The sequence below is a fragment of the Hyaena hyaena genome, unplaced genomic scaffold (assembly GCF_003009895.1).
Source record: "Hyaena hyaena isolate Hyena2069 unplaced genomic scaffold, ASM300989v1 scaffold_1284, whole genome shotgun sequence".
Classification (NCBI taxonomy): Eukaryota; Metazoa; Chordata; class Mammalia; order Carnivora; family Hyaenidae; genus Hyaena; species Hyaena hyaena.
In genome coordinates this window covers 378691-391106 of record NW_024081917.1, presented here as the reverse complement: position 1 = coordinate 391106, position 12416 = coordinate 378691, and the positions used below count along the sequence as shown (strand labels likewise).

The window sequence follows — 12416 nt, the reverse complement described above, 5'->3', positions numbered from 1 at the left end:
TTTAACAATATCAATTTATTCTCTGTTTCCTCCTTTTTATTCCAGTTACATCAGAGCACAAACCTTGTCTTACCTGTCAGAATTCACACATGACATGAAGGCCTATCCAATATATTGGTTGAATGAATTTGCAATGAAGAGCTCTTTGAGAACACACTGACTTCCCTGTAGCACTTTGCTCAGTGTTTTGCAAAAGTTAGGTACTTAATAAATGCTTGCAGAATGGACAAGTGAAATAGTTTTTGTAGTGGGGACAGGGCTTACCCATTCCAAAAGATTGTGTCATTTCTTGTTATAATAAATAGATTTTGAGATTACTTCGTTTAATTCACTCCAAGTTCTGTGACTCTGAATTTTTCCAAGTTTGTATGTTTTTAGTGCTTTACCAATTTAGAGGATGTCTTTTAAAAAGCTGCTGACTATACAAAAGGGTGAGAAGGTAGAATGATTTTGGGGGCACCTGCACCTGAGTGGCTCAGTTGGTTGAGCATCTGACTCTTGATTTTGGCTCAGGTCTTGAACCCAGGGTTGTGGGCTCGAGTGCTGTGTCAGGCTCTGCACTAAGGGCACATCCTGCTTAAGATTTTCTCTCTCCTTCTGTCCCTTTCCCCTGCTCTCCTACTTTCTCTAAAAATAAAATTAAAAGGGGATAGAATGATTTTAAGATGACCTGGACTTGGTCTGGGAAGTTTTCTTTGTTTATAGATATGTTTAAAATACACAAAAACCAATCAGTCAATGCCCACCTCCCCTCCTTTTTGCTTAACGAGATATGGATTCTGGTTATATACAGTGCCATTCAGTAGTCAGCAGTTATGTTTAGGGTTGGTGCATTTTGAACAAAGCCATGAGTTTAATATTGAAGTAAACAGGGGAGTCCATAAATGCCTCTTTGTAACTGTGGGGGAAGAGAAGCGTTTCCTCTGCTCTCTTAGGTTTGATGGCTGGCTCTGTAATAAACTGACAGAAGAAAAGATAGACGCATTTGTTAATTTTTAATATTGTATGCATTGGGACATAACAGGAAAACAAAGTAAATGCCCAAAAAGGAGTGACATTTGGGAATTTATATACAGTCGCAATAGGGGTAGGGTTGGGGGATGTAAGCAGTTGAGGAGAGAGTAAATGATTTATAAAAAAGACAAATGGGCCCTTAGAAGAATAGATGGAAGATATGATAGTTGGTGACAAGGTTTGTCTGGTGTGATGTTGACTTCTATCCCCTTCTCTTGCGATAAAAGCCAGTCCTTCCTAGTTGATTTAACTCCTAGGGATTTATGACAATTGAGTTCCTTTTGGAAGATCCATCTTTAGGCAGATAAGGAGAGTTCAGAGCAAGCCTCACTGCACTTGCTGTTTTCCAAGAGCCTACAGCTCAAAATGACCTATACACCAAAGCAGCATGTTTTTAGGGTGGACTATCCTGAACGTCTAGGACCTGAGGACCCAGAGAATGAGGTTGCACAGCTGGGTTTGTCACCTATTGTCTGGTGCTGTGCATTTCCTGCAACAGTAGGTTGAGAACAGATGTCAGAGTGAGGTGGAGGCGGCACTAACATGGGGTTTGAAAAGTCCCCTTGCAGATTCCCGTCTGCTGCCCTTTTGTCATTACGGTAATGCACGTGTTTATGTTTTTATGTAATGTACTATATTGTTGTACAGAGCTAAAATATTTTCATATTAGGAGAAGGTCAAGCTCATCAATTGGCTGGGGTCTCTTGTGGCCCCAGTGTCCTCTGCTTCTGGACTTAGAATACGGCTTATGGAAGAGCGTGGCTCTGACTTGAGTTTTGTAGATGGGAGAGATTTTATTAGGAGGACAAATGAGTACCAACGTCCCATCAGGATTTAGGGATGGTTGTAGGTTGTACAACATGTAGTGGCCCAGTCAGGGGTAAGCCATGCTGATAGAATGTGAACCAAATTATCTACCAAATAGAGAGGTAAACCGAGGCAAGCCCTAATGACCAGAAATTGAGTTTATTCAGGAAGAGCAAGAGAATTGCAGTTCAGGAAACACACATGCTGTAGCAAGCTACACATGAATCCATTGAAGGCTTGGGGTAGTCTGTGTTTATGGGTAAGGAGTGCAAAGAGCGGGAAGTCCAGCCAGAGTCCAAGCTGTACGTTTCATTGGCTTCAGGATGAAGAGAGATTCTTGGCAGATGTTCATTGGTCATTGATAAGTCTCAGTCTTCTCTAATTGAGGCATTTACTGGAAATCAGTGTCTTGGTTTTTAAGCTCTGTTCTTCTGAGGTCACATGCATGAGGTTCCACCTTCCATATCCTCCAGTTCCATTTGAGATTGTTTGAGATTGAAGTCCTTTCACAGAATCTTGCTGAGATTCCAGCTTCCTGCAAAATCTTAGCCAAAGTGGGACTTTATGAGTGAGAATTTTCAAGTTTGAGGGCTTGCAATTCACTCTAGAGAACTATGGTACAAGATTTAAAAGTGACTTTTAACAGAATTAAAAGAATGCTTCAGTTGCAACATGACTTCCTTCCCTGAGTTTTGTGCATTTATGGACATTTTGCTGAAAATGAGATTATGGATCTATTGACTCTGGGATTATTTGTGTGTCCACATTTGATTTATTTTTGTCTGTATTATCTGTGATAGAAGCCAGTAAATGCCTAGCCTGTTTGGGGTTGGTCTTGACATTTTGATCTGTCTGCATGATATTTAAATACATCTTGCCTACCTGAACTACTGTGGTTACACTGCTTTCTCACTTAATTACAATTAAAAAAAATAACGACATTTTCTCTTTAGTCCCAGAAATCCTGGATTGAAGGAGTGTTCAACAAGAGAGAATGTAACAAAATCATACCTAGCTCAAAAGACCCTCACAGGTACAATTTTTAATTCTATTTTTCATTTTAAAGCAACACTACTTTGAGGTCTGTTTGTGGAAAATTAGAGATATGATTTGTCTAGAGGATTTAATAATATAATAATATCTGTCAAGTGAGCACTTATTTTTAATCAATGTTTGTTTCTTTGTCTTTATTTATTTTAATGTTTATTTTTGAGAGGGAGGAGAGAGAGAGTGCATGAGTACGAGTGAGGGAAAGGCAGAGAGAGAGGGGACACTGAATCCAAAGCAGGCTCCAGGCTCTGAGCTGTCAGCACAGAGCCTGATGCAGGGCTCAAACCCATGAACTGTGAGATCAGAATCTGAGCCCAAGTCAGGTGCTTAAACAACTGAGCCACCCAGGCACCCCTGTTTCTTTGTCTTTATAAAAATAATACATGATTATTGAAGACAACCTGGTAAACTCAGGGACCTTGTCAATTTTATGCTTCACTCCGCCCTCAGTGCCTCTGCTTGCAGCTTAGTAGGCTCCTGAGAAACATCTGTTTAATGACCGAAAGAAGTATAAAGAAAAAGTTTATCATAATGACATCACCCTGATGAAGCCACTGTTACTGTCATGGCGGATGTCATTTCTTTGATGCCCCGTTTCTTTTAGTGAGATAATAGCAATTAGGAGAATACCTGTGACATCATGATAGAGATAGAGATCATCATGCTAAGCAAAATAAGTGAGAGAAAGACAAAGACCATGTGATTTCACTCATTTGTGGAACTGAAGAAACAAAACAAATGAGCAAAGGGAGGAAAAAAGGAGAGGGAGACAAACTAAGAAACAGACTCTTTACTACAGAGAATAATCTGAAGGGAAGGTGGGGGGGGGGGTGAAATAGGTGAAGGGGATTAAGGGCACACTTATGATGAGCCCTGAGTACTATAGACCATTGTTGAATGCTCTATTGTACACCTGAAACTAATAGAATACTAGTTATAACTAGAATACTGTTAACTATACTGGAATTAAAATGAAAAAATTAAAAATAAAGAAAGGAGGAAAATATCTAGTGCTGCATCCATTCTACCTGGTTTGGATGAGCAATTTACAGCTTCTGAGGACTGAATATTCAAAATATTGTGAATGTTCCTTATTCCCATCTCAAGCATTTATGGAAAATAGTGACAGTTTGGGATATTTCAAGATACCGTGTTCAGAGTATGCAGAGAGTTCCACGATTTCCCCATATGCTTTTTGTTTGAGCAGATAGTGGATGGCAGAATGGAATGACTTGAGTTTGACTGCTGAGTTCTTGAGAACCCTGTGGAAGCTCTACTTTTAGAACAAAGTTCAAAACAGTGGCCAGTGAAAGATAGGAGAATAAAGGGCTGTGGAAAATTCCCCAGGGTAATTGGGTTCATGAAATTAAGGTTGGATGGCATTGCCCTTGGGGAGTAGAAATTAAAAGGAAAGGGAAAATAGAAGGGCCATATTTTAATTAAGGGGGGGCACTCTATTTTTAGATCCTTTTTAGCATTTGGCTTTATATTCATTTAAAATTTAGAAACCGTAGTGGTATGCTTAGGAAGGGTAGCATGAAATTCTCATTCTTTGGGGACGACTAAAACAGTGATCCTTGCCTTTTGTTAAATATTTACTAGCCCCACCCTCATTGAATTACCTGTGGTCTGTAAGCCTTGTGATTGGAAGTTCTCATTTTACCCACTTATAAAATGTTTTACAGAATGCCAAGATAACCTTGTTTTTTCCCTTCATCTTTTATGACATCTTGTAATGTGACAGTGGTCGCAATGGAAGGCACACTGAGCTCAGGCAACTCCTTCTGCTTCTGTAAATAGGCAATCGTTTTCATTATCACCATGTTAATGAAATGTGGTAAACTATAGGCTGTTAGCCCATAGACTCAAGAACAGTATCAATGATCATAATTCCATATTATGGACTGATCCAAGATCTGCCACAAGCAGTCTCTATTTTGTGTAATTATGAAAAAAAAATGGTGATTATGTTTCTTCATATGCCAGCCTTTTTCTTAGATCCTAGAAAGAATCTCAAAATTGTATCTCTCATGAGGGTTTCTTCCTGATCTGTGCACAAGATAAAGCTGGTAGTTCATGATTTTAAACTTAGGTGAAAGTTTGTCTTTTATTTGTTATTTTTGTAATTCCTACTAAGAAACAGGAATCTGGTAGACTTGATGACCATGCCTTTTTCCTTCTTATTTTTAATTTGCTGGTGAAGTGAAGCTTCTGAGAAAAGATTGTCCCAAAAGGCTAGGACAGGAAGAAGTGACAGGGCCCAAGTATTTGTTTCTGAATAATTTAGAATGATCCTGATTCTATGAATACTGTCTCTTCTTCCATTGTTTTAACTAACATTCTCTTCTAATTGAAACTTCTTTATACCTAAAATATGATCACTGATGATCACAATAATCCCCCAATATCAGAAGATTCTTTTTTGAATCATAAAAAGAAAGGTTAATAAGGGTAACACTTATAATCATGCCAACTATCTTTTGATTTGACAGTGTTTTACGGTTTTAAAGTTGTTTATATATAAATATTATATATAATTATATTACTCTATCATATAATATATAGGATATAAATAATGTATAATTATTTATAAATTACAAATATATACTTATATATTTTTGATATATAAGTATATTTTCTTAATTCTCAGAATTCTCAAGAATTCTGTGTTATCTTCATAGTGTAATAATAAAACTGCCATTATTACATATAATGCCCCCACTGTAAGACACATTGCGTATATTATCTCAGATCATCCTCTTAATAATCTTATGGAGCAGATGTTATTTTCAAATGTGAAAACTGGGGCTTGGAGAAATCACTGAATCAATGAGATTTAAAACCAGGTATTTAGGTTTCAAATTCAGTGTTCTGTTAATTAGGTCATGGTCGCCTCAGTCTAATTATTCTTGGTTAATGACAAATGGGAGTATTTGGGAAATGATACATGAGGACTAGAACGTGCTGATTTTGCTAGGCCTTGGAAAATAACAGATATTTACGGTATGCGTATTAAGTATGCTTTCGAAATATATCACTAAACCAACTGAAGTTTTGTTTTTTAATTTAGATGCACTGCAGGATGCCAGGTCTGCCAGAATTTAATCAGGTAAGACTTAGAGAAATAAGATTTCTTTTCCTATTTAGGCACTCTGTTTAGAATTTTTGGGGGTGGTTTTCTCACATCTTGAATGGACTCAACGAAGGGGGTTTATTGGTGCATCCTATTTGCCTTTTTTTCCAAGGGAAGTTTTAGAAAAGAAATGTGGATGTTTTTGAAGGCGAGTGAGTTTTTGAATGTAATAGATTATTTGAATTACTGAGACGTGTAAATGGCAAGGGCCTTTGGCAAGAGCTTCTACCAGTTGAAATACTTATAAAGCATTACCTTTTCACTTGACTGTTATATTTTACTTGGGCAATGAAGACGCTTTGTTCACTGTATTTGACTTTCAAGTGATATGTGCTCAGACCAAGCTCTAATTCTGACACCAGGTGTGATAGGTGTGTGTATGTGTATGTTTTTCTCAACAGCACCAGGTAATTAACTAAATTCTGCTACTCTCTACCTGGAGATAGTGGCAGATCCTATAGGTGAGGCGCTCAGCCCTACAAGACACAGGGAGTCCTTACTCCCCATGCTTCGGATACCAACCACAAGTCCCAAGTTGTCACCTGTGGTTCCCAAGAACATCTCCACGGGGTCAATTAATTTGCTAGCAAGGCTCCCAGACTCAGAGAAACATTGACTTCTGTTTACCAGTTTATTATAAAGGATCGTAGGTAGGATAAAAGGCTAGATGGAGGAGATGCATAGGGCCAGGTATGTGGGGAGGGGCACGGGGCTTCTGTGGTCCTTCTGAGCAAGCCAGTCTTCTAGCTCCTGCATGTGTTCACCAACCTGAAGTTCTCCGAATGCCATCCTTTTGGGTTTTTATGGAGGCTTTATTACATAGGCATCATTGGTTGAACCATTGGCCACCGGTGGTTTATCTTTCTTATCAGCATCCTTATCTTTCTTATCACGTAGGAAATTTCAAGGGTTTTGGGGGCTCTGTGCCATAAATGGGGACAAAGACCAAATATATATTTATTATAAATCACAACATTACGCAAGCTTATGGACAAAAATAACATTTTCGCAAAATGCAAATGTTAACAATGATTTGCGTTTTAAACTATGTGTTAGTCCCTGGTTTTACCCTTGTCTTTTGTAAGTGGAGGAAGATGTAATTTCCTGAAGTTTGAGCATAGTTCACATCACGGATTGACCCAAAGTTAAACTTATTTTTCTAAGAGAAAAAAAAATTCCAGAATCCCAAGATTAGCAAATCACGGGGAAAGGAAAACATCGTTCACAGATGTAGGAGGAGAGGAAGGATAAGCTTGCTGGGTGTGTTGGCGTATTCAAGCTGCCATAACCGTACCACAGACTGGGTGGCGTAAACAATAAAAATTTATTATTTCAGAGCTGCGCAAGTCCAAGATCAAGGTGCCATGAGAGCTGGTTTCTGATAAGGCGTCTCTTGTTGCTCTGGAGGCAGCTACCTTCCCACTACGTCTTCCCAAGGCCTTGCCTCTGTGCACTGACAGGGAAGAGAGTCCCACTCATATGACCTCATTTATTTTTTTGCTGTTGAATTTTATTTTATTTTTATTTTTTTATATAATTTATTGTCAAGTTAGCTAAGATCCAGTGTATACAGTGAGCTCTTGGTTTTGGGGTAGATTCCCATGATGCATTGCGTACATACAACACCCAGTGCTCATTCCAACAAGTGTTCTCTTCAATGTCCATCACCCATTTTCCTCTCTACACCCGCCCCCCCATCAACCCTCAGTTTCTCCTCTGTATTTAATAGTCTCTTAGGGTTTGCCTCCCTCCCTCTCTGTTTGAAACTTTTTTTTCCCCTTTTCTTCCCCATGGTCATCTGTTAAGCTTCTCAAGTTCCACATATGAGTGAAGACATATGATAGTTGTCTTTCTCTGACTGACTTACTTCACTTAGCATAATACCCTCCAGTTCCTTCCATGTTGCTTCAAGCGGCCAGATTTCATTCTTTCTCATTGCCAAGTAGTATTCTATTGTATATATAAACCCATCTTCTTTATCCATTCATCAGTTGACAGATATTTGGGCTCTTTCCATAATTTGGCTATTGTTGAAAGCATTGCTATAAACATTGGGGTACATGTACCCCTTCGAAACAGCACTTCTGTATCCTTTGGATAAATACCTAGCAGTGCTATTGCTGGGTCATAGGGTAGCTCTGTTTTAATTTTTTGAGGAACCTCCACACCATTGTCAAGAGCAGCTGCACCAGTTGACATTCCTACCAACAATGCAAGAGGGTTCCCGTTTTTCCACATCCTTTCCAGCATCTGTTTTTTCCTGAGTTGTTAATTTCAGCCACTGTGACTGGTGTGAGGTGGTGTCTCAGTGTGGTTTTGATTTGCATTTCCCTGATGATGAGTGATGTCGAGCGTCTTTTGGCCATCTGGATGTCTTCTTTGGTAAAGTGTCTATTCATGTCTTCTGCCCTTTTCTTCACTGGATTATTTGTTTTCAAAATGTTGAGTTTGCTAAGTTCTTTACAGATTTTGGATACTAACGTTTTATTCGATATGTTGTTTGCAAATATCTCCTCCCATTCCATCAGTTGACTTTAAGTTTTGTTGATTGTTTTCCTTTGCAGTGCAGAAGTTTTTTTTTTTTTTCTTGATGAGGTCCCAGTGTTTCATTTTTGCTTTTATTTGCCTTGCCTTTGGAGACGTGTTGAGTAAGAAATTGCCACGGCTGAGGTCAAAGGGGTTGTTGCCTGTTTTCACCACTAGGGTTTTGACAGTTTTCTGTCTCATATTTATCTATGACCTCATTTAAACTATTACTGCCTTCTAGACCCTGTCTCCAAATACAGGCACATTGGGGACTAGGGATTCAACCTATGAATTTTGGAGGACATAATTCAGTTCATAACACTGAATGAAGAGTTTCGTTTGGCTTTTACCTTGCCTCAAATTATTTTTTCTGTTTTAGTAATTATTTCAAATTTGCTAAAATTGAAAGCAAAACATTAGAATATATTGAAAAGAAGTAAAAGGCTTCATTTACTCCTTCTTTTTTTTTTTTTTTTTACAAATAGTTTATTGTCAAATTAGTTTCCACATAACACTCATTGCTCATCCCCACAAGTGTCCTCCTCCATGCCCATCCCCCCCTCCCCCCACATCCATCAGTCCTCAGTTTTTGTCAGCATTCAAGAGTCTCTCATGGTTTGCCTCTCTCCCTTTCCCCCACCATTTCCGCCCTTCTTCTCCCCCTTGTTCCTCCGTCAAGTTCCTCCTAATCCTCCTATATGTGCAAACATATGACATTTGTCCTTCTCTGCCTGACTTATTTCGCTCAGCATAACACCCTCAAGGTCCATCCATGTTGCTAGCAACATTCATTTACTCCTTCTATTTCCTACTTTATTCTCCAGAACCTCTCCTTGGCAATATTTTCCCAACCTCACAGTCTTTAGAGGTAACTAATGTGGACAATACTGGAAAAACATCTATTTCACCCTATCCAGAAATTAAAAGTGGCTGAAACTTGTAATTTTTGCACCTGATTAGGACCTAATTTGATTTTTTTTCATATGGAGAGTAAAATGTCCCAATGTCAGTGACTGAGCGGTCTGCCCTAGCCATTGCGGGTATCTCCTCTGTTACATAACGATTCCCATATGTCTGTGGCTGTGTTTCTATGCTGTTTTATTGTATTGTATTGTATTGTACTGAATTGTATTGTATTGTGTTTTTTAGTGTCATTGATCTACTTCTCCTGTTCCTGGTAAATGCCACTCTGCTTCATTATTATAGTTTTGTAGTATATCTTGATATCTGATAGGACAAGTCCTCAATGCTTTTTTTTTTTTTAAAAGTCATTTTACCCTCTTAAATTTATACATCTGTATGAATGTTAGAATTGCTTTCTCAGATTCCCCAGAAATCTTTTTCAGATTTTGATGGATATTTTATAGAATTTATAAAAGCAGTTTGGGAAGAAATTGGCATTTAGCATCCTTACAAAGGTGATTCTCAAGGTGAGCCATTAGTTAGTGATGATTTGAGACTTAAAGTTTTGTTTTAAAAAAATTTTTTTAATGTTTATTTTTTTGAGAGAGGCAGAACGTGAGTGAAGCAGGGGCAGAGAGAGAAGGAGACACAGAATCTGAAGCAGGCTCCAGGCTCTGAGCTGTTAGCACAGAACCCGATGCAGGGCTTGAACTCATGAACCATGAGACCATGACCTGAGCCAAAGTCAGACACTTAACCGACTGAGTCACCCAGGTGCCCCATGGGACTTAAAGTTTTAACCAAAAGGATGAACATGGTAGTTTTTTATTTAAAAATGATTTATTTATTCTTGAAAGAGAGAGACAGAGACAGACAGAGCATGAGTGGAGCAGAGGCAGAAAGAGGAGACACAGAGTCTGAAGCAGGGTCCAGGCTCTGAGCTGTCAGCACAGAGCCCAACTCAGGGCTCGAATTCATAAGCTGTGAGATCATGACCTGAGCTGAAGTTGGATGCCCAACTGACTGAGCCACCCAGACGCCCCTCCCCCCCCCCGCCACTTTTTTTATTTGGGGGTAATTTGTTTCTTCTATGGGGCCAGCTTGCTATGATTTAATGACCTGGTAAAAACTAGAATAAAACTACATTGACTCAGATGGATTAGACTAGAAAAATATTTTGAGCAAAGTAGGTTCAAACTAAAGAATAGTCCTGTGAAAAGTTAGTGATTTATCTTTCTGGGTATGAAGAATGGTTTGCCTCCACTCATGTTCTATTTAGAAAAAGCTACAGTGAAATGAATCATTCAGCTTATGAATAAACACTTTTTCATTTTGAAGACTAACCCTTGCTTCGAAAGATGACCAGGTGATACATTTCTCTCTGATAGATTCTGATTATGTATATTCTATACATTTCAGATTATTCCTCCATCCTTCGAATCAAGAGCCCCTCCAGGCAGGACTCCATAATGGTCCTCTGGCTTCCTGTCCTGACTTCTCATTGTCATCTTTTTTCTTGATTAGTATAACTTTTACACATTTTTATGTTGCTTTTCACACACACACACACACACACACACACACACACACACACACACACACGAAAAACCAGAGTCACTTATAAAGTTGAGTAACCTCTTTGTATATAATGGGTATATGATCTCACATATTTGATTCAAATAATTTTCTTGGTCTGCAGATGTATAATATTTCATTGCTACAAGTTTTAAAGTTCTAGGTGCTCAAATTGTAACTTTTCTTTCTGATGTTTTCTAATTTGCGAAACATGAGCAGCTTCTCATCCTTTCACTAATATGATTATTATTATATTTTGTTAGTTTTTATATAGTTCTAGTTTCAAAAAGATTTAACCTGTTAATTTGCTTAGTTTATTTTGTTACACTGTAGAAATTGTGGCTGTGTATCTGAAATAGTTTTCAAACCTTCTCATTATTGGCAAGAACATGTTTTGAATTTTTCCTTCCTTATATTACAAATATTAATTTATTATTTGTATTTATAGTTCTCATTCATGGTTCTTTTCTTGTGGCATCTCTGTTTACTTGAAGTTGAACTTTTTTTGCATAGATTATATTCCTTCCTTTCAATATGCATGTTATGTTTTACATGAAGACATTTTCTGATTCTCCTTAAGTATTGCATATTAGAGAATTTTAGTTTTCTCTCTCTTTTTTTTTTCTTTTTTGAGAGAGAGCGTACACACACACAGGTGGGAGAGGGGGAGAAGGAGAGAGAGAGTCTTAAACAAGCTCCATGCCTACCAAGTAGGCTGGCATGGGACTTGATCTCACAACCCTGATATCATGACCTGAGCCAAAATCAAAAGTCGGATGCTTAACCGACTGAACCACCCAGGCCCCCCTCATTTGTTTTTTTTTTGTTTGTTTGTTTCTTTTATTTTTTTAGATAGCATTTTAAAAAATTTACATCCAAGTTAGTTAGCATATAGCACAGTAATGATTTCAGGAGTAGATTCCAGTGATTCACCCCCTACGTATAACACCCAGTGCTCACCCAGCAAGTGTCTTCCTAAATGTCTCTTGCCCATTTAGCCATCCCCCCCCCCCGCTCTCAAGTTTTTCTTAACAGCTTTGTTGAGATATGATTAACATAAACTGTACATATTTAAAATGTACAGTATGATTTTTTGTCATCCTGACAATTTCAGTAGTGTTTAGTGTATTTATGTTGTTGTGCAGCAGATCTTCAGAACATTTTCATCGTGCAAAGCTGAAAGCCTGTGCCTATTAAACAATAATTCCCCGCTGGCCACACTCCTCACAGACCCTGGCACTCACCATTCATTCTCTCTTCTGTCTCTAGGGATTTGAGTACTCTGGGTACCTCAGATAAGTGGAATCATGCTGCACTTGTATTCTGACTGGCTTATTTCACTTAGCATAATATCCTCAGAGTTTAACCATATTGAAGCAAATCCAGGGTTCTTCCCTTTTTAAGGCTG

The 12416-nt window shown here is 38.4% G+C and overlaps 1 protein-coding gene across 3 annotated transcripts in view; it reads left to right on the top strand.

Annotated features, from left to right (window-relative positions):
- Window positions 1-12416, top strand: part of TRPM6 (transient receptor potential cation channel subfamily M member 6) — a 150987-nt gene that overhangs the window by 25915 nt on the left and 112656 nt on the right. For all 3 annotated transcript variants that reach the window (XM_039223142.1, XM_039223141.1, XM_039223140.1), the window contains exons 2-3: window positions 2775-2854; window positions 5942-5980. In XM_039223142.1, coding sequence (XP_039079073.1) covers window positions 2775-2854; window positions 5942-5980 — 119 coding nt within the window. The remainder of the gene's footprint in view (window positions 1-2774; window positions 2855-5941; window positions 5981-12416) is intronic.